Genomic DNA, 27489 nt, shown 5'->3' with positions numbered 1-27489 from the left:
GGAAGGATAAGTTCCTCTTGACAGCTAACAATATCAGAGCAGGGCAAACCCACGATGTGCAAAGCCTGCTTTGTAATGATGTGCAGTGAAATCCAGCACAGGGAGATGCTCCCAGGTAGCTCATTCACAGGTTGCATTACAGGATTAAGGCATTTAGAAAAATGCCTAAAGCCTGTTTTCTGTCTGACTTTCAGGGAGGATTCTAGAGACTTCTTGAGTGGAAATGTCTAGCAGATCCCTTGCAGAAGCGCACTGGCTCAGGTGCTGAGGCAGTGCAGGCAGGTGGTTATGGCGTCACACAGATCTGTTGAGCGGATAGCCCAGCCAGCTGGGGTGGAGTGCGTCATTCATAAACTGCATTAGCTCTTTCACAGGAAGATGAAAGCACAAGCATTTAGGCAAGACACTCATTTACTCAAAATAAAGGCTCTAATTCTGCAAACACTTGTGCGGAGGCATTATTTAAGTGTGGAAGGAGTCTCAAAACCATTTCAGCCTGCAATTTGCAATATTAAGGAAAAACAATTTTCTAGATGCTGAAGGATCAGACCTATTTCTCTAACCTTTGATCTTTGGAACTGGAATTGGCAACAGTGAGAATTAACATAACTAGAGTGCACATTCTTGCATATTTTTTTCTGATATGATAGAGCTCATAAACTGTTTTCATTTGTAAATACATACTTGAGCCTTACAAAAGCTAAATGAGTTCTGTCTTGCTATATAATGTGTTATCTGTGAAAAGCATTCATCTGGAACACAAACTGAAATGTAATGCATCAGAGACATGTAAAATCACTACAAAGATTAAGGTTTCAGTTCTGTAATTTTTATAAAAGATTTTGAGTGATAATATTAAGTGCCATTGCTTTCAGAGCTAGTGGGAAAGAGGATGCTTCTTCATATCGGACAAATGAAAGATAAAAGAATTTTTCAGATGTCCAACATGAAAGAGGATACAAAGAAAGCTGCACTTTAGGGTAGTGCTATCCAGCTCCCAGGAATGCTTGCAGATGCATCTGCAGTCTGTTGTCACTGGGCAGCTTGTGCAGGGTGCTGGAGAGCTCTGTGAGTCTATATGGCGCTCTGCAGAGGCAGAAGCCAGGCTGCGTGGTGCAGGCTGAAGGCTGGCTGAGGGAGCTGCTGAGCCTTGCTGGCCATGAGCTGAACCACTGCAATAAGAGCTCAGGCGTGTCTGTCTGTATCTGGGGTTTATCCTGTTGATCAGAGAACTTCAGATAACAACTGGTTCAGTGACTATCCTGAGCTATTGGTCTGTCCCCTCAGTGTTGCTTGCTGCCTTCAAGCTCAGGACTGGGTCTTGCATGGTGCCCTAAACAATAGCTCAGAGTGATGTTAGAACTAAAGGTCTCAGGGGTATAACCACCACTCTGGACACAACTGACAAATCTGGTTGATTGTATTACAATACATTGGGTTGACAAGCAGAACTAATTAAAAAGCACCTGATTGCCCATGTATGTTATTACATTTTATTTCAGTGCACTTAGAGAACTTAATTTAGTGACAACGAAGGGACAGCAGCAAAAGGAGTAGGGCTCACTAGTTCAAGATACAGCAGTTTGAATTGTTATAGCTGGAAATACATTTAATTTTTTTTCTCATGTCAAAATGCTGCCAAAATGTGAAAATTCAGAGTTGATGTAGGAGAAGAGATCATGATATGTCTGAGGAAGCCAAGTGGACATAAGGTGGGGCCAATGCCAGCAAATGGCATGCAGTGTAACAGTGCTAACAACGAGACAGGGCAGCTGAAAAACCCAAGTGAGAGAGTTTCTGAAAGGTGGCAATCAGGTGCAGCATGATTGTGGCACAGCAGCCAAGTCTGTGACTATAGAAATTATTTTGAAATCTTTTGCAAAAATATTTATTTTTGATTAACCACATCCCACCGAGTATGTGTTCTGCTGCCAAGGAAAGAATGAAAACACAGTTGGTGACGTTTTCCCCATTCAAGAATCCTGCCATTGAAAAACAGACTCCTTGGTGAAAAGAAACACCTGATAAAAAGTGTTGAAATGGGTATTGAATGTCTCAAATTAATCTTTAAATTATTTTAGCTATTACTGAAATCATAGAATCATAGAGTGGTTTGGGTTGGAAGGGACTCACAGATCATCCCATTCCAGGGACACCTCCCACTAGAACAGGTCGCTCAAGGCCTCATCCAACCTGGTCCTGAACACCTCCAGGGAGGGAGCAGCCACAACCTCCCTGGGCAACCTGTGCCAGTGTCTCACCACCCTCACTGCAAAGAACCCTTTCCTAACATCCAGTTTGAATCTCCCCTCTGCCAATTTAAACCCATTACCTCTTGTCCTGTCGATACAAGACCTTGTCAATAGTCCCTCAAATCTTAGGGCTTTGATTCAAGGCAAAACTGTGGAGTGTGGTTTTGATCTTTCATGAAAGAATCAACTGACTTTGTAAAAAATGAAACGTGATAATGTTTCGCCTGTCAGTGAAAGCAGCTCTGGCCTTCATTTTTCTGATTTGTTGCACGTCAAAATAAATTGTAGCAACAATTCTCACTGCACTGATAATTATTTTTAGTGGGATCTTAGGCAGGATTAAAGATGAAGACAAATAGGTGAGCAGAGTTGCTCTCAGACTCCATTTGCTTTTTGAAACTTGTAACTCCTTTACATGTAGTGGGGATTTTGAAATTCATTGCACCTCTTTATGCCTTCATGTGGACATCTGCTGGGAGGTATTTTAAGCTACAGCCAAGTCTTCTTAGCCTCTCCAAAGACACTATTTGAGTTAAAAATCTGTGTTGAGACAATATGCTCCTTGAAAATATGTTGCTGTTTTAGCGGGGTGAAAAGGGACGTAGGGTGTTTGGTGACGTGGTGAGCTAGGACGCAGGTGATGGACCCAGAAGTGGCACAGCTGTCTCTTACCTTCTGCTTGCTGAAAAGGTGCTGCTCTCAGATCCTCACGGCCCGCATGTATGCTTCGGTGAAAGCTTTTGTGCTGAAACAGCAGCCTGTGGCAAGCTGGTGGGATTTACTGCTTAATCCAGGGCGGGAGGAAACTGTGCCCACAGCAGCCTGATGACCCACAGATGAAGCTGCGGCACCTGCAGTCGCCTCTGTTCCCGGCAGCGCTGCAAAACGCAGACCTTCGGTGCGGGACCGTCTGAGGCTTCGGTTATACTTTCAGAAGCAGATCATGACGTTGGTTGCCTCTGACATTCAGGAGCAGAGACTTGGCTTTCTAAATACACAAGGTTTTGTATCCAGTAGGCTGGCATATCCAGGGGCACTTTGGAAGAAGAAATGGATCATTTCAGAGAAAAAAAAAAAGCTTGTCCTGCCCTAGACTGACCTTTTAATGTGCTGTTTGAATGCCAGGAGAAATGAGAGGGGGGAGGAACGAAAGGTGGCAGGGGCCTCTTTCCCACGGTCTGTTAAAAAAACTCATCGGTCTGTATGTGCCAAAGATGAGTTCAAGGTGATCACAGGCTTAGTTTGAGTAAGTGGCATAAATAAACTTTTAAAAATTGTATTCAAAAGAGAGCAGGTTTTTTAGCTCAGGAGGAAGGCAAAGTTGTCTGTCCTCACAGAAGGGGATTTTTAAGACCTCAACCTACACTTCAAGCTGAACAATAGCCATAGGATTCTGTCTTGGCTAAGCTCTGTGGTCACTGGCACCAAATGCTGTGCTCTGCTGGCAGTACTGCACCACTGATCACTGGCACCAAAGGCTGTGCTCTGCTGGCAGTACTGCACCACTGATCACTGGCACCAAAGGCTGTGCTCTACTGGCAGTACTGCACCAGTGATCACTGGCCCCAAATGCTGTGCTCTGCTGGCAGTACTGCACCAGTGATCACTGGCACCAAATGCTGTGCTCTACTGGCAGCACTGCACCACTGATCACTGGCACCAAATGCTGTGCTCTACTGGCAGCACTGCACCACTGATCACTGGCACCAAATGCTGTGCTCTACTGGCATCACTGCACCAGTGATCACTGGCACCAAATGCTGTGCTCTACTGGCAGCACTGCACCAGTGATCACTGGCACTAAATGCTGTGCTCTACTGGCAGTACTGCACCACTGATCACTGGCACCAAAGGCTGTGCTCTACTGGCAGTACTGCACCACTGATCACTGGCACCAAATGCTGTGCTCTGCTGGCAGCACTGCACCACTGATCACTGGCACCAAAGGCTGTGCTCTACTGGCAGCACTGCATCACTGATCACTGGCACCAAATGCTGTGCTCTACTGGCAGTACTGCACCAGTGATCACTGGCACCAAAGGCTGTGCTCTACTGGCAGTGCTGCACCACTGATCACTGGCACCAAAGGCTGTGCTCTACTGGCAGTACTGCACCACTGATCACTGGCACCAAAGGCTGTGCTCTACTGGCAGTACTGCACCACTGATCACTGGCACCAAAGGCTGTGCTCTACTGGCAGTACTGCACCACTGATCACTGGCACCAAATGCTGTGCTCTACTGGCAGTACTGCACCACTGATCACACTCCTTTCAGTGGCATCTTTTTCACTTTTCTCCATACATAGTAGAAATTAAACCAGATGCTATTGTGTTAACCATTTACTATTTTAGATGCAGCCGAGCTCTGCAAATGTAGGTTTGATAAAGCAATGGAATCTGAGCATGAAAATGACTACTCCACTCCTCTGAGAACTTGTAAAGATAATACTTTTGGTAAGATGACATAGCCCAAACGATGCTGCATAATTATATTGCTTAAAAGCAAGACAAAGTAACCTCAGCTGCTGCACTATGCTGTTCTTCTGTGTTATACTGGTGACTTGCTATAATCTGACATTCCATACAAATTCAGGCTGGCCCTGAACTCATACAAGAACTGTATATGTGTAAAAACTTGGAAAGAACTGAAGTTCTGATTGTGTCACCTTAGCCTGTCACTCAGCCAGAAGTCGTGGGGATGCCCAGTCACCATCTTGGTGAGAACTATTGCAGAAAGAGAAAGAATTACATTAGACCTATGAAATAATGATCAAAGAGTGCAACATATTTGGAGTGTTCTCTTTATTATACCTATTACAATAATTTGTTAGGCTTATATAGAACTCCATTATCTACAGAATTCAGTGTTATCCTTTGGGGAGAATTCCAGTGCTCAATAAATAAGAGTCAGTGAGCTGCTTGTTAACCATCTTGGAATCAGAATTCTGAAATGTTAATTTCACACAGTTGATGAAAGTCCTTGAAATTGTTATGGTTACCTGGAGTATCATAAGCAGGTGTTTTCTGAACACAGGCAGACCGTGCTGAAAACTCTGAGCATACTCAGAAGAAAGTTTAACAACAACATCAAATTTAAAAAATGAATACTGAAAAACATCAATGGTTGAACCTCTGCGTTTTTCAGATACATCTTAGGGTGATGACATTGTTCAAAAGGAGCAAAGAAAGTTTGGTAGGATTTCTGTTATAAAATGTCTAGATCGTGGGGAAAATGTACATTCACTAAGAAACAAAAATACAACTTTTTGCAAGACCTCCTTTTACCAATGCATCTTAAAATGTGCCTGCAGGTGAGAACAGTTTTCATTTTTTTAAAATTCTATTTTCCATGGTTACTACTTTTATCCAAAATTCATTTGTCACACACATAAGTTTAAGTGATCAGTAGAAGATAAGCTGTGGTGGGAACATGAAGCAAGGATTCATATCAGATCTCACTAAATGCTATGTGTGTAAGCTCAAGCATGCAACAAATGGACTTTGGTTCTCATCTTGCACCAAGAGTAAATGTGGTCCCATGTTCCTACATGCAGGATGTGATATCTTTACTGAGACTATACCACTCCTGCATGTGGCAACTATCCCATTTTCACATGATCCACCACAGAAAGTGAGTCTGAATGAGGACAGGCAGCTTAAGGTTTTTTTCTCCTATTCTTACCAAATAATTTCAGAGGTCAAATCTATTGCACATTATGTGGGCAGCCAAATACCTGTGATATTCAGCTATGACACCCAGTTTCATTTCCCAACACAGAGAAAGGCAGGAGGGAAACGCAGCTTAGCGGTACCAGGCATTTATCCCAGCAAACACAACAGCATCACAACGTCCATAGAGGATAAGCTCTTGTTTGTGGACACCATGCCTGATTGCTCAGCAAAGCATCTGCAACTTCAGTGGCATTACAGTTTGGCAGAGAATAGTTTCTGAATTATCTTTGTTGTTGTGTTGAACCTCTGGCACATTTAAGATACCCACCCACCTAGTCAAATAATATTTAGAAGCAAAATTAATGTTTGGTATAAAATAACAGTTGTGTTGTAAATGTGGAAAAATAGTCTACAAAAAATAAGTATAAAAGTGATCTCAGATTTATGAATGTTCCATACAAACAAGTCCAGGTGACTAATCTGTGTTAGAAATGGCCCTTGGTAGTCTGTGTCACAACAGTACAGTACATTTTTCACAGTTTACAACAACACAGAGTCACAATGTGATGACACCTTATATAAGAAAAATAGTATTTTACAAACCATACATTTGGCATCTATTTTTTTTCAGTTTTGTTTTCAGTTCCTTTTTTCTTTTCTTACAAAATAGTGCAAAATTACAGTGCGTTAATAGAAGATTTTGCAAGTCCTAAGGAGAAATCAGTTTGTTTAACTCTTCTGTTCATTCACTGGAAACTGTTTGGCACATCAGGATCTTGCATGGAGGGAAAACTTTTCACTTCTCTTCAGTATATCCGTCAAATATTCAAAACATTAAATTGCACCAAGGGAATTAAGTTTCCAAACTTTTAAATCTCCTCTCTTATAGCACATCTGTTCAAAACAAAGCAACGAAGGAAATATGTATTCACCAAACAGCATATGTCAGACTGGCTTTTCTTGAGTTCTAAAGAAAGGGACTGACAGGAACATATTTCATCTGGTGACTGCTGAAGTGTTCAGATACAACCTTAAGGCTTTGCAGAAAATGTATCACATTTTACATGTGTGCTTGTTTACCATTTATCACTCAAATGTTTCTATCTGCATGTCCATGCATCTGGATCCAATCAGGCTTTATCAAGCCAAGGAGGTAAAGTTGCATCAAAACTTGTTTTCTACTGGATTAACTCATATAAAGAATAACAGATGTTGCATTTGCTGCCAGTTTGCAATGAGCAAATGATTTTCCTACTAATTATTTAGTTAGGAATGTTAATGAAAAGCTTCTCCATGTGTGAATACTTCATTTGTACAGCCTGGCACCACAACATAGAAAAATGGCAATATTCTTATTACTTGGAGCAGCAAAGTCTTCTGTGCAGTCCTACCCAGGCATGGCACAGACTGCAGGAGTCAGAAGTGTCCTAATGTACCCCCTGAGCGTGCCAAGAAATGCACAGAAGAGTCAGATGAGTTTCAGGTCAGTTCTGTGCCTCCTTGACTGAAAGTAGGAATGAGAAACCAGACTGATGTGACTGAGTCACCTGCTAGAGGTTCGAGACAGTTTTCTGTGCTATCCTCCTGGAGGTGAGAGGCTTTCTGCTGCACGAGTACACCTTGGAACTGTTCACCACACAGACTGCGGTGTTTGGTTAATTGTGTACAGGGTATGGGGACATAAAAGATTCCCAATTAATTACCTTTGCAATAAAGTAATGAAGGGACTTTTATCCAATGTGAAAACTGCAGAGCGATGTCTCTAAACCTAATTATTTCTCACAAACTTGTGTTTTTATCATCTGTATCACTCTGGCATTTGTGCCATGAATGAAAACTCCTGCTACATAGGTTAATTGATCAATTTCTTCTGTACTGTTTATGAACATATCTAATCAGCATGAATTTTACACTGGTTCTCTGAAGGTAGAATTTTTTGTAGCTCTAGAACTAGTTATTGAAATATTAGAAGGGAAATATCCATGAATAAGGATGGGGTTTTGGTTGGTTTTGTTTTTACTGCAGCCATCATTCTACACTTGGCTAAACCCTTTATTACTGGTGAGGGAATCCCCTGAATCAGCTGCTAAGCCTGGTGGAAGATTTGCCTGAGCAAGGAGCAAAAGGCGAAGCTGAAATAACTATCTTGCATGACTTATATTGATTGACTTCTAACATTTAAAAATCACTTATATTGAAAGCAAGAAAACAAACCAGAATTGTCATCCAGTATTAATGAAAAAGCCCACAACTGGTAGAGAAGCAAATGCTTCCCATGGACTCTCTTTTCAATCAGGTACTAGTTCTATCAAGGGAACATTTGAGTATTTGATGTCAAAAGCCTCCTCATCAGCCTGCACAGACACCCCTCTTGTTCCCATGTTGCACACACAGTTAATCACTCAGTCTCATCTATACTGATCTAACTATTTTCTTTCCAAAGGAAAGTCAGGTATGACTCTGACTGACCATCTCTAGGGCACACTCAGTCAAGATTCAAAGGATGCACACATGACCAGGTTTTATGCTTTCTTCCTAGAACCACCCTCAAAACACTACTTTAGCAAAGCTCAGCTCCTCTCATGGGCAGGGTAGCTTGTCCTGTGAAGCACAGGCAGACTGTGAGGAGCATGCTACATTGAGTGCATGATATGAGGTGATGGTGGCACAGAGTATGCTGAAGCAGAAATGGATGGCCAAGATATATTGGATGGACACTAAGCCAGACTATAGACTGTGCTGTCTGGAGCCCAAATGCATTAATGCAGGTAAGATGATCTTAAATTGAAGCATCTGGTAGAGCCTTGTGGCGATATGCATATGCTTAAGGTCTTCCTTGAGTGATGTCCAGAAAGTAATGTTTCATGAGGGCATGAAGATATGCTTCAAAAAAAAAAGAAAAAAGAAAAAAAAAAGATTCTTGAAGTCAGATAAGAAGATAAGAAATATAATTAGCTTACTGATGGACTTCATTCTTCCCTTGAATGTTGGTTTTTTCTGTAATAGACATGGTGATGTCTATTAGAGATGACACAAAGGCAACAGGAGTCCCATTCTTGAATAATCGGCAGCAGGAATTGGTTATTTAACTGTGTGATCAGAAAAATAGGTTTGGTTGTTTGTTATGTTTAAAAAGGCTCAGTTTGAGAAACAAACATGAGTAGCTAGAAGCAGTAAGCAGGTGTTTACAGCACTCAGCCTGCGTGAACTTTACAACTCCCCACATTCGTGTTCTCTCTGTCCAGCCTTCCTTTTATTTGATCTGTTTCTTTGAAGACAAATATGTTGCTCTGTCTCACACATGCTGTGGGCTTTGCTCAGGCTGCTTGTTCATGGTGAGTACAACCATCTTGGAAAGCAAGAGGTAGTCAAAAAACTAGCAACCAAGATTCAGTAAGGAATGAAGATCTCATACTGAGCAAGAGCTGCTGTGGCATCTGTGAAATCAGTGGAAAACTGCTTCAGAAGGGTCTGCTCCAGTTTTGTTTGATGTCTGTTCACATTCAGTGGGGTAGCAGTGCATCTGTACTTTATCTGGCTTGAGTCTTCTTCCACATTGATAAAGCAGCTATGTTCATAGCTTAGTGCATGACAGAGAGCCCAAAAATATCCAAAAGAAGCCATTGTAATAGAAAGTGATGACTACTCTCTGGCTTCGGTCACTGCCAAATTAGCTCATGACAAATGCATATGCAGGATTATAGTGGCTGGCACCTAACCTGCATGCCTAAAATAAAACTGGTGAGAAAATCCTAAGAATTGGTGCAATTTCTCATTTTTCATTTGTCTTTCCTTGTACAACTCTCTTTTGCCAGTGATCCCAAGGCATAAATAATACCTTGTTCTCTATTTTAACTCCTTCCAAGTAATTTACCCTTCCATAAGTTGTTGGTTTTGCCCATTGTTCTTCACAATGATTTACTCTTTGAGATTCTTTCTGCTAACTGTTCATGTAGTGTAGCTCACTGAAGGAGCACAAACATCACAACACTTAGTTTTATAAACAGATGGGAGTCAATCTGCTGTGAGCTGGGTGTGTGGGGCTAGGCAGGCTGCCTTTATGCATGCAGGGAGTCCACCACTTCACATGATTTACCACTCGGGCTGGTTCATCCTCGGTTAACAAAGTGCTTTATATCCCAGAACTGCTTAAGGCTTGATACCTGCAGATCACCTTAAGGTCTTCATAAAATGGGTGGCTCAGTTATGGTGCAGCTGACACTCTTCAATAACACCAGTGAGGCATTAGGGTCATTTCTCTTGTTTAGGCATTAGTCGTGATTCTTGGGCATTTCAGTCTGAATTAGATTTCTCTTCTGTCTTGTCAGTCTCTGGAAGAATTTTAGCAGTGTCCACTGAACACAAAGTGTGCAACGTCTGTGAACAGAAAAACTCTTCTTCCCATCACAAGTCCACTAAAAGACTTGCACATTTCTTACAATTCAGCCTGAAATTGGCCATGATGACTGGATCCAGTTCTCACAGAGCCAATGACATCACTTACAGTCTTAAAATGTAGCACGTTTCAAACTTCCCTCTGTACACACTGGCTGATATTGGCAGTAACAAGTCATACCTTGTTATTGTGCTTACTTGTTATTGGTGAAAGGATTTATTGGCTGAATCTTGACACCAAGAAACCAATCTGACTTGACATAAGGTCTTGTTAGACACAGCACATCTTCCACTTTCTGAAATGAGGGATGAAATAAGAGCCTGTGCACCAAGGGACAAGTGTATTTCCACTGAGATCCATGCAAAGATCTTCCAGATCTCAACACCAAGAGAATCAGATTATCCATCTGAAGCAGTGACGTGAGAATTCCACAGCCCTCCTGAAAACAAAAAGCACAGTGTCCTGTGGGATGGTAGGCAATAGCCACCTGCCTTCAAAATGCCAGGCACACTGCTCATGCTCCACCCACCTCAGAGTTTTAGAAGACTGGATTTCATTATATTGCGTTAATTGGCAAGGTGAGCTCTTTGTGTTTCATACTGGAATGCTGGTGAGTTCAGGAGGTTCACAGTTTATTGCACACTAGCTTTTAGAGACAGCAATAAATAGAATAAACAAACATCTGAATCAGAATACAGCTTTTGAAGCCATGAGGAGAGCACAAATGTTTTTGTAGCCTTTCCCTGGACTTTCTTGCTTTAGAAATTGAACTGCATCACTCTTACAGTCTTCTGTGCTTCTGTTCCAGCCTGGGCTTAAAAAAAATTCTGACTAAACCCCTTATATTTTGCTAAATGTTTATAACTGTTTATCCCTTATTCTCTTACTCTAGCAGTGTTGCTCTCTGTGAGCTTAAGTACTTGATCAGCTGCTTTGCTTTATCAGGCTGTTTCGTGTCACATCGGCTGAAGTTATTTCAGTTAAATTTTTTCTTTTTCCATTTTTCTCCTCTCCATAGGTGTGACTTGAAACATTTTGACCTGAACAAACAAGCTGCTTGTCTTTCACTTGATACTAAACTGTATCCATAGATTTATGTTATTAAAACAAACTTGCATATATGAATGTATACAGCAATCAGATATTTAAGTCTTAGCAGAAAGAAAAAAGTAATGAAATCAAAATCAAATTGACATGTTACAAGCAGACAGTGTAAACAATCACCACATATTCATGTTTACTACCAGGGCAAATTTTGTACTTACATACTCAGATTTTGATAGCAACTGCTGCTATTAAGGGTGCATGTTTATACCTGTCACATAAAACACATTAAAAAACAAAAGTTTATTAGCTTAAACAGTTGAATGGTTAAAATTGACAGTCTGATAACTCTTTTATTGAGTTTCATTGTATTTCTTCCAGAAAACCAACTTTTTGGTCCTATTTTCTTTCACATTCATGACTCATGGCAAGTTGTCCAGCTACAATTATTCAAGAAGTTATATCAGACAAATTGCAAAAAAAATTCTCAGCAGGCTGCTTCTAGACACCTGTTATTACCAGCTGAGTTCAGTGCAGGAGGCTGATGGAATCAAAGGCTTCTGTTCAGGTCTATTCATCTCTGTAGCAGCTAACACCACTTACAGCCCTGGTCCAGGCAAACGATACCTGAGACACGAAGAGGCTTAATGACATGCTGGGTTTAGGTACATCCAAAAACTGGATTAATCTGGGCTTTGATCACTAAAGTTGCTCATCTTCCCTATACCTGACTTCCTTATTCTTGGGAGGGTAGGAACAGACGTATTCTGGTAACAACTTAATGGAGATACTTGTTAGGAAACATTTTTAGAAACGAAGACTGTCTATTGTTGTCTCTTAAACACTGCATTTGGAGGTTTGTCACCCTCAAAAAGGGGTGCAATTGGTCACGCTGCAATAAAGGTAGGCATCGAACTCTACTGTGTTCTTTAAAAGCAAGATGAACCATAAAAAACTCTACTGTCTTCTGTAACATTACACACATTGCAGACTGGAACAGCAAATTATGTGCTCAACGTTCTTTCTGGCGTTTAAAAGTTGTATCCTCACTTTCCAGATAGGTGAGACAGGAAATATAATGTTAAAAAAAAAAAAAAGTAAAAATTACTACTTTAAGACTGGAACATAATTCACAGAAATTGTGGGAAATCTTGTTTAAAAAATAGAGTAAACAATCAAATATCCTTCAGTGCACATAATTAGTAGGTACATTATAATTTAAAACTAAGTGCTGATGACTGCTGCTGCTGATATTTTAAAATCTCTTACAAAATATAAACAGGAGAGCCAACAGAGGGCTGCTGACAACCTTTGACATATGTCTATCTTTTCCTTCCTTTTTTGTCTCTTTTCCTTTTCTTTCCACTTGGACTGAAGTTTCTTCTGTCTTCTTCAAAAAGGTGCACACACACAGACACACACACACAGAGAGATTAATCCCAGAACCATTTCTCTAGATTTCCAATAGATTTGTATTCCTGGTGTCTTTTCACATGATCACAAGCAAGGCATGCGTGTGACTCCCAGAACCTAGGAAGATGCACTGAGAAATCCTTCTTCCAGTTGAAATAGCTAAGGTACATCTTATTATTTTTGTCAAGCATCAAAAGATATTCTGCCAGCTCTCTAGGGGAGAGAAAATCTTCCACATGTATGAAAGAGTCTGCTGGAATGTAATTCTCATAGTTTTCTCTGGAAGGGCCCAGTACAACTGGTACTGATCCGGCCAGAAGAGCGTTGTAAAGTTTCTCAGTGATGTAGTCCTTGTGGATGGAGTTTTCAAAGGAAAGGTAAAATTTGCAAGTAGAGATAGTTGGGATCAAGTTTTTGTCATTGACGTAGTCTCCAAAGGCTTGCCCATAGGTGTGGATTTCAATGTATTTGCTAAGCTCATTATAATACTTGACTCGAGCGTGCTCAGGGTTCCAGTTACTTACGACCCAACAGACCAAGTTTTCCTTACTTGGCACTTCAGCTGTCAAGGAACTTGTTCCCACCATCATGAAGCCGTAAGGCACCTGAATATCTGAATCACGCCGGTAAGTCAGGGTCAGGTTAAAGAGGTGTTCAATGCCACTCTTTTGTGGAGTGTGAGTTGGAGACTCCAAGTTCATCCAAATCCATTTCTGGAATGGTGGCCTGGCTTGCTGAGGTAAATTAGTCAAATCCCAGCTGATGTCCCTGTGATGGATGAGAACAGCATGGGATCTGTTATATAGTGAGCGGTCAATAGTCAGATGGCACCCGTGGATGTTGAACATTGTTTGGCAGGATGATAGATCAAAAGTCTGACCAAATGGCCAAACCCAGATCAAAATAATAGTTTCATTAATATTATCAGTTTTGGAAGAAAAGAAGCTCTTCATTTTCAAAACTGAACTGGCTGATTCTATGGGACCAGAGATCCAGCTACTTGTTGGTTTGATATAAATTAATATAAAGGCCATGAAGCAACCAAGGACAATGAAGATAATAAAAAATGGCCGGAAAATTCCTTTAGATGTCGATGTCATAATTTGTTCTGAGAAAAAAGAGAGGAAGAGAAGAAAATAGCATCATATATTAAGTTACATATATATATATATATATATATGCCCTGTTAAAGCAATCAGAGATCAGATTTCAAAATGGATAGAACTTCAATATCACTGAGCTGTAACCTTCGTGGCTTTTGGAGCCAAGTCCTGCACAGTCAGGCAGCAGCATGATGGGAGGCACAAATACTATTTTCTTGAGAGGTAACTCATCTTTACTGCTAGGGAGTATAGGTTTTGGGGGGATTTTGCCCACTAGAATTCATGGAATTTTTTTTTTTTTTTTGCACTATATTCTCCAAAATACAGAGAGATTATTTATTTCCTTTCTCTTAGTTCAAGGGGTGGTGATCAATGGTGCCAGGTCCAGCTGGAGAGCTGTGACCAGTGGTGTCCCCTAGGGATCAGTGCTGGGGCCAGTCCTGTTCAACGTCTTCATCAGTGACATTGATGAGGGCACAAAGTGTCTGCTCAGCAAGTTTGCTGATGACACCAAGCTGAGAGACTTGGCTGAGACAGCTGCAGGCTGTGCAGCCATCCAGAGAGATCTGGGCAGACTGAGAGCTGGGCACAGAGGAACCAGATGAAGTTCAACAAGGACAAGTGCAGAGTCCTGCATCAGGGGAGGAATAATGAACTCCACCAGTACAGGCTGGGAGGTGATCTGCTGGAGAGCAGTCCTGTGGAGAGGGAGCTGGGGGTGCTGGTGGCTAACAAGTTCCCCATGGCACAGCAATGTGCCCTTGTGGCCAAGAAGGCCAATGGGTTCCTGGGGTGTATTAGGAAGAGTGTGTCCAGCAGATCAAGGGAGGTTCTCTCTATTCTGCCCTGGTGAGACCTCATCTTGAATACTGTGTTCAGTTTTCAACACAAAGGGGGACTTCGCTGTAAGGGTCACACAGCACTGGAATAGACTTCCCAGAGAGGTCATGGACTCTCCTTCTCTGGAGACTTTCAAGGCCTGTCTGGATGTGTTCCTCTGTGATCTGTGTCAGATAGGATTGTCCTGCTCTGTCAGGCAGGTGGACTCGATGATCTCCTTGGGTCCCTTCCAACCCCTAATGTCCTGTGATCCTGTGATCTTCCATGCCCAAGACAGCCATTGATCTTCTGCTGTATTCCTCACTGTAAAGGTGTCACTAAGGAGGCATTTGTTAAAAGACATTCAGCCAAATAACCTCAGCTCACCCTTCTCCTTTCATGGCTTTCCTTCCACACTAGAATCACAAATTTCTTTTTTGTGGATCCCCTCCCCCATCAATCTCTGGCATGCCAGGCTGGAAAGAAAACTGTCAAAGAAATGTGTTTACTGCGACTTATGCCAATTGGAAGAATTCAGCACCTTTGACAATTTTGTTATGAAGTGCATTTCAGAGTGTTGTGGCAGAGTAAGTATTCTAGGTGCTTTTATTCCAGTTTTAAAGTCGGGTGTTTTGTCAGTACAAGACTGGTTTTCCCCATGAAAAACTTAATGCTCCCTTTCAAGTGCAAAACTTGGCATACCATTAGCAAGCAACTCCATTTATTAGCAACACAAACAAGGAGATAGTAACAGGCTGCCACAACATTAACCCCAAGAACACCAGAGGCCAGGTTTGCAAAAATACATCTTCTTTATGAATTCATCCAGTTCACTCAGAAATAAAATGGAATTTTATGGAAATCATTTTACCATGGATTCATGACAACCGACTGACTTCTTGGTCATTCCGGAAGGCATAGACATGATTTTTTTTCTGGTTATGCAAGAGGGAGAAAAAGGTAACCTTTTTGGTCAATAATATCAGTACCTGTTTCCCTGGTGTATTTGTGCACCAGTTTCTCTGGCTATAATATACCTCAAGGTTTTGTCAGTAGTCCAAACCACATCACTACTCACAGAGCCTACTTTCACCACTAGTCTAGTACTGAGATTTTCCAAAGGTAAAGGACAGTATTGTAAAATTAAGCTGCAGAAAAGATTTTTGTAATCATGGACACTGAATAATGAATAAAAATAACTTTTTACTTCTGTTATCTTAGAATTCTTAAATGCAGGGATAAGTCTTCATCATCACTTTTTCTTAGGATAAGTCAAGAAGAAATACTTAACCTCAAGACAGCCTCTGAGGATCACTCCTGAGATGAGACTGGGTGTTTCTGGTACAGAGAACTTCAGAAGATTGAGAAGCAGAGGACATGGAGCCAAGCAGAGCTGTCAGTCGTAGACCCATTTACAACAGCTAGCTAGGTAGATACTCAGGACAGGCGAATGCAGTGGGAACTGGTGGAAATCACAAGCAAAGAGTTGTTACTGTTAAAAAGAAAACTGATTTGAAATTGCTTTCCCTGTCCTCCAGTCTGCTGGCAGCGTCTGCCACGGCATATCTGCATTTATGCTGAAAACTGTTTTCTTAGACACTTTCAGTTAGCTGGAGCTTTTTCACCTGAAATATTAAATGAAAGCTGGTGGTGTCAGGATAGCCTGAGTGTGACTTCTTATCTACAAGTCACTGCTGTGAGGATGTGTCCCAAACTGCTCCTGCTCTAGAGCTCTGAAACTGAAGAAAGTTTCTTTTTATTTGCATGATCTCTCACTGCTCCCAGTTACGCCTCCTCTGCTGCAACTGGAGTGCTGGATTTTCTCCCCTGTCTTCACTATCCAAACCTGAGTTCCCTTCTAGGCCTTTCCATGCCTGTCCCACAGATTTCTGAGAGCACCCCTATATGAAAAGCTGTATACAGTTAAAGACTGAAAGCTGAATGAGTTCTCAGGCTGCATATTTGCATTCTATTGTTTGCAACATTCTCTTTCTCCCCTTTTCTTTGTTTTTGGGTTATTTGTTCAATTCCAAAGATACAGCTTTGTGCATTTACACAGTATAGGATAATTTTATTCATCAGAGATAATTTTAGTTTTGAACAGGTTTACAAAAATTATCTAGAAGCACTCTGAAGACAGGTAAATAAAATGCATATGGATGGTGCTGAAGGTGTCACTGGAGGCTGCTAAAACCAGGTTAGACAAGCAGCACTGGGCAGTGAGAGATCAGATTCTGCCCCCAGGTCCTGGGGCTAGGTTATATGACCTCAATTGGTTCCTTCCAGCTTTGTGCTCAGTGATAATACTAAGCACAGGTTCTTATGAAATGTACCTGATAAAAACATAAGCTGGCAGTCTAAAACTGCAAAGAATTGCTAAATAAGTGAGTGAAAGAAACTCCCCATCTTGAAACCTGTCTTGCAAGCTGGGAAATAGCCATACCATAGGGACAACAAGAAAAACAATGTCCCTGTGTTCAAATGCTAAAGGTAAAGCTTCCTGTCAATTGTTACCTGGGGTACTGCTGCTTTTTGAGAAGCTCCAGGCTCAGCAGCCCCAACCCTCCTGTGAGATTGTCATCCGTCCTCTTCTCCTCATGCAGCCACTCTTCAGCTGCTCAGGCAGCAGCTCAGTGCCCCCTTTGCAGTCACTGTACAGTAGAAGGGACACTGAGTCTGTCAGAATGGCAGGGGTATGCACTGCTGTTCATACTGGAGGGATCCCACATCTCTCCCCACTCCTGGCCCTGAAACATACAAAAGAATAAATCCTATTCTGTGTCGCTTTCCAATCGTGAACTTTTAGGTTTGTCATAGAGGGGTCATGAGTACTCCTCATGCCCTCCTTGGCACGAAACACATGCACACAAAACTGTCAGGAACCTCAGCAGCGTTGCCAGCCTTGGTGACGTGCAGACAGGGCCTTTTTTAGCTTAATTTCCCCACTGGCTTGTCCACAGTCCATCTACTTTATGACCCATAGTATTCTGCAAAGTGAGGGGTGTCTTTCCATATTGTGCTAGGTACAGAAAAGAGAGTTCTTAACCACCATAGCTTAGTACCAAGCTTTATCTATGCCAGGAATGTGCGTCTTCTCTTCCTGAAGATAAAGTTCATCCTAGCTATTCACCACAGGCCAGTCCACACTTCTTTCAAAACCACTGAAAAGGCTCTGTGGGGATGCAAGAAAGAGAAATGCAAGAAAGAAAAATAATGAGCAGTGTAGAAAACGAACAGTGTTGATTCCCAGGAGCTACAGGATACCTCCCCTGTGAGAGAGAAGCAGGAGTTAAGAGAGCAGATATCCCAAGAAAAAACAAGATCAAGGGAAGAAGTACGTTCAAAACAGAACTATGAATCATTCATTAGAGAGACAGCTCTCCTAGAGAGAAAGCAAGCAGCTGAGACACACAAATCAGTTGCACACTGCTCCGTGGCTGGAAGGGAGAAGAGCATTTGCTAACACAGAAGAGGAGAGGTGATGATTTTTCAGGCCTATTTGTCTCAATTATATCCATATTCTCTGCAAATAAGCCTTTTTCCACCCCTTACCCTCACAAGTGCAGGATAGGCATTGGTTTTTGAAATCATCCAAGTGAATTTACTTTCTTGACTATTTTGAACAAAGAAGTAATTAAGTGGTCTGGATGATCTTGGAGGTCTCTTCCAACCTGGTCAATTCTATGACGCTGACACTAAATTCATGCACAGCTGGGAAAATGGAAGAATAGCACCAATCATTTCTCATTGCACACACACAGCTATATTTTCGAGGTGAGTTTTGCTGATGATGCTGAACATTTTAAAGAGGGAGGCTAACAGGTGTCAGAGACTCTTAAATGATGTGCTTTGTCTGGTTAGAGCAAACTGATTAGTAAGTCGCTATAAAGAGTGTTTGGACACACAGAGAGAAAAAGAACAATATCCATACAAAGAAAATACAGAATCATTCCTTAGGATTCTGTTTAAGCATTTGTGCACACACAAACACCATAATCTCCCAAAACATTAAATAGCAAGACTGAAAGCATATTTAAACAGAATATATACTTTAGCTAGTGTATATATTGTAAGACCAGCAAAAATAACAATCCCTAGGCCTCTTAAACTGCACACCTCTCTAAGAAAACAAAATTGCATTTAACTAGTGTTAAATTTCTTGGAGTGTTTCTTTGTGTATGTAACAAAAGGAAGAACTGAGAGCTGGAACTACTAGTGTAACAAGCTGAGAAATATAATGCAACTCAGGGTTAGAACACAGAATGAATGCTGTACTGCATGGGCTGCTGACGGTACAGCGTACAAAGCGATCAGCAGTTAGTGCAGGCATCATGCTTACTTTGAAAAACTCAAGCTATTTACTGTTTCTTAGGTTATTGTCTTCCTTTTGTTCTCATTTAAAAGAGAGACATTTGCAGTACAAGTTAAAGCTGTTCATTATGATGTCCAACTGTTGGATTTTACTCTCATACATTATTCTGGTCCTGATTCATTCCATAATGAATTAATATTTTTTTTTACCACTACACTAAAAATTTAATGCATAGTTATTTACTATGTCTTGGAAATAAAATCTGCCAGGCAGTCTTATCCCCACCTTTATAAAGCCTGAAAATTGCTGTAGGAGTTCAGGTTGTTTTGCAAAAGGCCTCACTGAACAATGTGGGGAGGGTTCATACTGCAAAACCCCAGTGTGGTCTAGCCCTCACCTTGGCTTGGAGCTGAATACCCTCATGAAACTCTGTGAAAGTTTTGACACAAAACCTCTGACTATTTCTTCTTGGAAAGGAAAAGAGTTTCTGCGTACCTGAATCTCCATGAAAGCTGAACCAACAAACAATGAGGGGAAGGAGTTGGGAAATCCTTTTCAGAATTCCAATATGGTTTTGAAGCACAGACAACAACCACAGCAACAAAGCCACGAAGAATCAAAGAATGATTAACTATGTTTCTTTTTTTTCTTTGCAAACGCATGGGTGAAATGCGTCAAGGTCTGGTCTGCTAGCCCAAGGAAGGGAATCGTCTCTCACACTGGGTGTCTGATGGGGCATTGGCACAGCTCGTGTACCTGCAAGCTATTTCTGTGCTCGTGGCTCCTAGTGAGCTCTCAGGGACGTCTGTTATTGGCAACTGATACATCAGAAGAAAAAAACTGTGCTTGAAGATCAGAAATTGAGTACTTTTAAAAAGTGAGTTAGATTGGGGTTTCAGAGGTGTCACTACACATGCAGAACACTTGTTCAAGCACTCATGAAATATGTAGAAGATTCTTTATGGTTTGAAGGTAGCCTTCTGTCTGTAAGATGTTTATTTGAAAGCCAGACAAACATTCATTCAATGTCTATGGTGCAAGTATTTAAATAGAAAGTAGAGGACTACTTAAGAGAACTTGTGTGCAGTTGATAGATGCTGGAATATGACTGCACTTGTGTGTTATTTAAGATGATTAAATTCGGTTCAATTATGTTCAGATAGTCTAATATACTCTCAATCCTATTTTCCTGCACTTGCTAAAAATTTAATTTTAAAATAAATTTGCATGTGTAACAATTTTGCCATTTACTTTGCTTGTATATTTATACTTCTGCCACTGTGCAGGCACCCTCAGCGCCTTCGAAGGAGGTGTAAAGATCTGCCTGTAAATGCATTCACAAAGGTAATTCTGGTGACATCTTTCAAATGTGCAGGTAATAATGCAACAACGGCAAGCACACACTCTTTGGGATCAGGCCTGTAGTACTATGTGTATTCCAACAGATTGCTGCCTCCAGCAGTGCAATGTGTAAAGTACTGTCTCAAACTTCTACGCTAGGTTGGAAATTTCTTGAATCCTTGCCATATGCTCAAGAAACCCCAATTCAGCAGGCCTGTCAAGTTACTGGATAAACCTGAAATGGCATGCAGGCATTTTGTCTCAATAACTTCATTTTGTGTTGTAATCTACACTCAGAAGTTATTTTCAATTAATTGAAAGACCATCTGAAGCCCCTTAGGTAATTTGCAAAACCAACTACTACTCCCTTGTAGTGGCACTGCTGTCCCTGTCACTCTGTGACGAAATTTTAAGCAGACACATTAATTTTACTCCACTAAAATGATAAGGGAAAAATATGTGGTTATGGTCTGTGCTTACTGTCAGTAATGCATAAATCTGCTGACAGAAATAGGACACGCAGCGTGTAAGTCAATGGCACAAGCTCAGGATATTATTTCACTAGAAGTACAGCAGCCTATAGCAAAGTAAAAACATGTTTTGTGTAGGAGGCTGTGTCTAAAAGCAAGCCAAGATGCACAAAGATTTAATTGACACTTTTGGCAATTAACTTACCAGAGGGGTATTAATTGCAGTTGGCAACAGTACCCTCTAAAAGAGCAGTTTAGGTGAGATGCTCAAGGGTTTCAGGAAACTCACCAATGACAAAATCCCACTCATATCTGTCTGAAAGCTGCTTCTTTCTCCACACCTTTCTTTCAGTCTAGTTTTGGTTCTTGGCAAGTAATTGTCATGGATATCTTCATCTGGGTTTCAAAGCAATCATAAATCAAATCATCCAAAAGCCATATCCAGTTATGCTGGTGATAGGGCTTGTTTCAGCCTTCACTAAAAATATTCTCAGGCAAGTTCTATAACCAGATTTAAGACCACTGGAATCTTAATGCTTGCAGGTTTTGACTGGTCAAATGAAGCTGTAATGTGTGGAATATATAGTTTTATCTTTTACTAAAAACAAAAAGAGGCCCCACCACATGCAACCAGTCCACTATAAACACACATAACAAAAGAGTACTTTGAATTTGAGTCTAGACACTGAGAGTCCTGAGCTTCTGATGAATTCGCATTTTGTTTGCCTCAAACAAACAGGAGATGATATTTAAAAACAGATAGAATCACAACAACAAAGTCTGACCATTTCTGCTAATGTACATAAAAACATTTCCACATATTTCTGGTAACCTTATGGTGAAATTAGCTGAGTAGGTCTAAATTATACTGCTACAATTAATTTTTGTAAAAGATGCCCTGGAGAAAGACAAAGGAAATACATAAAGGCAAAGGACAGAGCAAACAACATATGGAAATGGGGGGAGGGGGGGGGGGAAAGAGGCAGCAACAACAACAAACCCCAAACCCAAAAACTCCCAAACAGAAATGAGGACAGGTAAGAGCACATGGGAACTAAGCTACAGAATTGGAAATGGAAAGAGAAAGGAGGAAGATAGAGGGAAAATTAATATGTTAGGAAAAGGGAAGTTTTAATAATACTGTTCCCTGAGCTTGAATTTGTTCTTTTTGTTCATAAGGGATTCAAAAGTATGAGCTCAAATAGAGAAGAATCATTCTGTTGTAGCAAGGAAATTTTATAACTGGTATTGAAATTTGCAGAATGCAAGAGATGCATAGGGCATTGTGTATAACAAATTCTATCTTGAACACATCTGGAGTTGCAGATGAAAATACAGAGAAGAAGGAATCCTAGCACAGCACAGCTGAACCCACACGATGTCTCCATGGTGTGACTCTTTCAGTGGGGCTAAAGGTACATAAACCTACCATCTAGCAGTGCCAAGTTGTATAGATCCAGGTAAATGACTGTGCAGAACATACGAAGCCTTGCTAATCATGCATGGAAGCAGCATCAAAGCAAGAATCATTGTAGGACTCACCAACCATCTGAAGAAAGGGAACTGCTCAAACTGCCCAAATGGGAATTCAGTTAATTGTATCTTGCAGAAGTCAAACAGATGTGAACACTTGTCTCACATAGTTTTTCACACACTACTGAAGCAGGCAGTGCTTCCAGACTGAGTCCATTTAATATGGTTTATTCTTCTGGGGACTAGAGATGCTCCCATTATCAGTGAGAGAAAATAATTTTTAAGAGGTAATTTAACAGCCTCGATTACTCAGAGGAACTGACAGTATAAGGAGATGCTCATAGAACACTGATCTTGCTGACAGAAAGTTATTTTTAAAGGCTAAGGGCATATAATTTACAATATTTTTTTCTTTACTGTAGGAAAATGTGCTGAATTCTCTGGAAGCTCAGACTAAAAAGCATACCAATTAGTATTTTTTTCCTAGTTCTTGAAATTCCTTCATCATTTTTCTCTCCTAGAACTTCTACTCTAATATGATACGCTGGGAAAGTCACGTTACTGAATATTAGCTACAGAGGTGCTTACTTCCTAGGTTATGGTCTTAAGTAAGCAAGTATCAGACAATTTTAAAAATAAATTTTAGAACATTATTTTTCAAAAATCATGAAAGAGTTATGCCTCCTCATTCTTAAAATGTACTTTCTGTCAGTGAAAGAACCAAATGAAAAAGCATATCTTTTAATCTTGGGGCCAGTTTAAGTGTCTGCAAGGGAATCTAGTGAGTAGGTTAATATCCCTCCAACTGAATCTCAATTACAGACACTTGAGTTCTTGCATTTAGATCATTGTTCTCCTTAACAAATCAATAAATAATTCAGCTCCCTAGGGAATAAGCTGTTACACCAAAATCCAGTGGACTTTAGGAGAGGTATGTTTGAACTTTCTAAATAATATTCCATGTATTTCAGCAGTTGTGCGAAGTTTGTACAAAATCACGCTCTCAGAGAGACCACTGCAGCTTCCTGAGGAGGGCTAGTAGAGGGAGAGGTGCTGGTCTTTCTGGGATCCATTGACAGGATGTGTGGGAGTGGTTTAGGCTAGACATTAGGAAGCATTTCTTTAGCAGGAGGGTGGTCATACTGTGAATGAGATGGTAGATGCTCTAAGCCTGTCATAGTTTAAGAGGCATTTGGACAATGCCCTTAATAACATCCTTTAACTTGTTCAGCCCTGAACTGGTCAGGCAGTTGGACTAGATAGTCATGTAGGTCCCTTCTGGCTGAAATAGTCTACTCTTAAGAAAACAGTGCTTATAAACTGCAGACTGCAAGTGACCAACTGTAAATACGAATTTTCAAACAGAGATGGACATTCCATCTGTTTGGCAGCAAGTATTTCCAAGAGCTTTCTGCTGAGCACAGAAGTAACTTCTCTTTTCCTTCAGTTCAGCTTCCACTAGCTGGTCTCTGTTCCTGGATGGGTTGTTTCTAAGTGCAGCAGTTGATAACTGCTCCTGCTGCAGTCTTTATGGGAATGGAAACATAACTGAGATGATACTAAAAGGTTGCTACGAAACAGTTAGATTATGAGGAGGAGGAGGAAGAGGAGGAGGACAGTATCCTGACCTCTCTTCTTTAGGATTTCTCTACTGTCTGTCAGTCAAGATTGCCTTTGACAACCTGCCAGTTGCTGGTGCTGCTAAGGAATTCTTTTTAAGAGGCCAGGAATGGTTTTTTTGTACCTATGTTTATTAGAAAGGTAAATGCAAAATTGCCTTTATGACAAGATCTTGTTACCTTCTTCAACTGTACATGAAACTGCTCTTAAAATTCATTCTAATTTGGGGTGATTCAGAATCTGGTAGATTATTTGCCACGTTATGTAGTACATTTACTATACTTTGTATATCTCTGTATAGAATACCAGCAGTTTAGAGTGTCTTTCAGTAGTGCATTAAGCAATCAGACTTATGCTTGTTACATGTTTATTCTTTTATTCCTCTCCCCAGGGGAAGACGTGTCTCCTGCACAATGTTTTGTTCTACACCATATATTGCTTGTCTGATTGTCTAGATGTTTCTGTTATGGAAGTAAAGGTTAAGAAAATCCCATTTGCACTTGGAAAAGAAGGTGGCAGTCGTGCACATGCTGGTCCTTGCCTCCTAGAGAAGTTGATTTCTCAGTCTCCATAAATAGTAGAAATTTCTTACTAAATTCTTACTTCATCCATTATGGTATTTTTATGGTTTAGTTATATTATTGCCATTGTTGTGTAGCTTGTATTTCAGAAAACAGAGCATTTCTCAGAGAAAAGGCAGTCTTTCCCCATAGCAGGAAAGGTTCCCAGAGGCACAGCACAACTGCGTGAAATCAGCTTTGCAGCCACCAGCACCATGTGCCCATCCTAAAACATCTGCAACGGCCCCGAGGCTCAAGATTTGCATATTGATGAAACTGAAAGGGAAGTGTTTGAGCAGATGTTAGACAATTCAGGAAAAAAGGCTGCCTCTTGCAGCGATGAGTGGAGCAGTGTTTCCTTGTTAATACAAATCAGACCTCTTTGTCTTCCTTTTCATATAACAAACAGCTTCTCATGTTTTTTTTCTTTGCAACTTACAATAATCTTTAAAATGCAAAAGAAAGTGATGGATCAAACATAGTTCTACAACATGATGACTACTCCAGGAGACTAACATTTTCTTAGCTCTCTTTTCTCCCTTTATCTTTTAAGATATATTAATTGTAGTTTGTCAAAACTGTATCTGAAATCTCTAGTCTTCTGAAAGAACAGACACACACACACCCCCCCCCTGCCCCTTTTGCCTACTATATTCTACTGGAGAAAAACACCTGTTGTCTTTTTATGTCCTATGTTTGAAAATGTAACATCAGTGGGATGTAAACTGGCAGATTAGGATTCCTTTTTGTATCTTCTCATACCATGAAATAAAATTTGATATTAATAAATCTATCAATCAAAGACTGCAGTTTCTGTGATCTCACCAGTTAGTACAAGTAGATCAAAGAGAAGTAAGAAATCTGACCCATATCCCACAGATGACAGTGACTGACCTATCACCCCAGCAGAGGTCCCATGATATTAATTAAAGAATGTTGCTGTGGGCCACAGGACTGAACAAAAGTGCTGAAAAGAATTTGCTGCCAAAAAGCAAAATGCAAAATGAGTACTTGAGAAAAAATGTAGAAGAAAAGGTCAAAATTACTCTGTACTCTACCTTCAATGATGAGGGTATTCAGTACTGCAACCTGGAAATCTACGGCTGTTCTTGTCCTTGACTGACTACTGTCTTGTCTGGTATTCCTTTATATTTTGCTGCGTTCTTAGCAGGATGAGTGAAAAGTTTATTTCAGTTTACTCATGTTTCTTATCTGATTCATATCAGTTGTAGCAGTATCAATCCCAGAAAATAAAGTCATCCGAGACTAGCTGTACCTGGAGCTGTTTTGTAACATGTACCTTTAAAAGCAGCTTTTGTAACTTGTATATAACATCTGACACCACTTCGTTTACCATTTCTGGATACTTGAAGAACTGGAATTGATAACCATCTAACTCTTTTCTATTTATGTTTGTAATTTTTGTGTCTGCTCCTTTCCAGGTGACACTTGCCATCGTACTCTTTTACAGTTTAAAAAACAACTAACGAGGTCCTCCCTCCTGTTTGTAGCAGGCATTGCGTCTATTTCAGGAAATGAAATTCTCCCTGGTAAAGTTACACACCCTCACTTTCTGGCATCTGGTTGAAATTTTGACTCTGCCTATTTAGGTGAAATCTATCCAGTCAGGAAATGGATGTGAAAAGCCTTACTGTGATAATCTGAAGGGGGGTTGTTGTTCTTTAGGAAAAGTCAAGAGGCATAATAAAGCTGAGAGCAAGAGGGCTTGCAGTTCCTTTTCATAAAAATATCAGAGCCAAAATGTGAGATAATTAATTCATTCATCTGGGTGTTTACTGTATCTTCAGTTCAAGCAGAGAAACTACTTTTCTTTTAATCAAGGTTCCAAGCTTCTTCTCAGTTCAGCTGGGAACTGGACTATCACTTTGGATTCGAGTCGTGACCTCTTGCTGTAATAATGGTCAGCCAAATGCTAGTAATTATAACATATCAGAGGTTCACAGGCTCACAGGACGTCAGGGGTTGGAAGGGACCCAAAGAGCTCATCCAGTCCAACCCCTCTGCCAGAGCAGGACCATACAATCTAGCTCAGGTCACACAGGAACACATCCAGACAGGCCTTGAAAGGCTCCAGAGAAGGAGACTCCACAACCTCTCCAGAGAGCCTGTTCAGTGCTCTGGGACCCTTACAGTAAAGAAGTTCCCCCTTGTGTTGAGGTGGAATCTCCTGTGCTGCAGCCTATATCCATTGCTCCTTGTCCTGTCACAGGGTACAAGTGAGACTAGGCTGTCCCTTCCTTCTTGACACCCAGCTCTCATATATTTACATACATTTATTAGATCCCCTCTCAGTCTTCTCTTCTCCAGACTAAAAAGCCCCAGGTCCCTCAGCCTCTCCTCATAAGGCAGCGTTCCAGTGCCCTCATCATCCTTATACTTTGTGGTTGATTTTGTTAGTAAGTTTATGAGTAAACAGTTGCATTATTATTCCTGCACATTTCTCAACACTGAAATGAGATTCTGTCTTTCTGAAAGAGGCTGTGGCTATGTTATTGACTCAGAAAATTAAAAGGTGTGCCACAATAAAGTACCAGCAAGGTATTTTTCAAATTCAGTGGAACCGGCATGTGATATGCTACAAACAGCAGACTCCTGCGAATCCTTGCGGAGTGCAAACTCCTAGAATGACGGTAGCTGTGACAAGCAGTAAAATAAACCAACAGGCACTCTGTGACTTTTCTGGGTTATCCAGTTTTCACGCATTTTAATGCACTGCGACTATTTGGCATGTGATTATACTCATGATTACATGTGGTGACAATTGATATAGTTGAGATCAGTGGAACATTTATTCATTAACTACTAATGTCTCTGTTTAAAACCTATGTACAAACTTAAATGGGATAAATACTGACAAGAGTTGTGAAGATGTGGACAAAATCTGTGATTACTGCAACCTGTAAAAAACTAGTAATGAAAACCAGCAGCACAGCCTCTGTACATGTTGACTGCTTTCTAATTTCCTGCTTGCTCTGCCCATCTCCTATGGTGT

At 40.8% G+C, this 27489-nt stretch overlaps 1 protein-coding gene across 6 annotated transcripts in view; it reads right to left on the bottom strand.

Annotated features, from left to right (window-relative positions):
• Positions 1-5038: 5038 nt before the first annotated feature.
• The window catches only part of FUT9 (fucosyltransferase 9), a 33216-nt gene continuing 10765 nt past the window's right edge, over positions 5039-27489 (bottom strand). For 4 of the 6 annotated variants that reach the window (XM_064170081.1, XM_064170082.1, XM_064170079.1 and 1 more), the window contains 2 exons: positions 17215-17447; positions 5039-16162 (listed from right to left, as the gene is read on the bottom strand). In XM_064170081.1, coding sequence (XP_064026151.1) covers positions 12799-13878 — 1080 coding nt within the window. In that variant the 5' untranslated portion in view covers positions 13879-16162; positions 17215-17447 and the 3' untranslated portion in view covers positions 5039-12798. The remainder of the gene's footprint in view (positions 16163-17214; positions 17448-27489) is intronic. The other 2 variants (XR_010308134.1, XM_064170077.1) reach the window with 2 other exon arrangements.

The sequence above is a fragment of the Pogoniulus pusillus genome, chromosome 33 (assembly GCF_015220805.1).
Source record: "Pogoniulus pusillus isolate bPogPus1 chromosome 33, bPogPus1.pri, whole genome shotgun sequence".
Classification (NCBI taxonomy): Eukaryota; Metazoa; Chordata; class Aves; order Piciformes; family Lybiidae; genus Pogoniulus; species Pogoniulus pusillus.
Note: the sequence above shows the minus strand (reverse complement) of the source record. Positions and strands in the feature narration are given on the sequence as shown.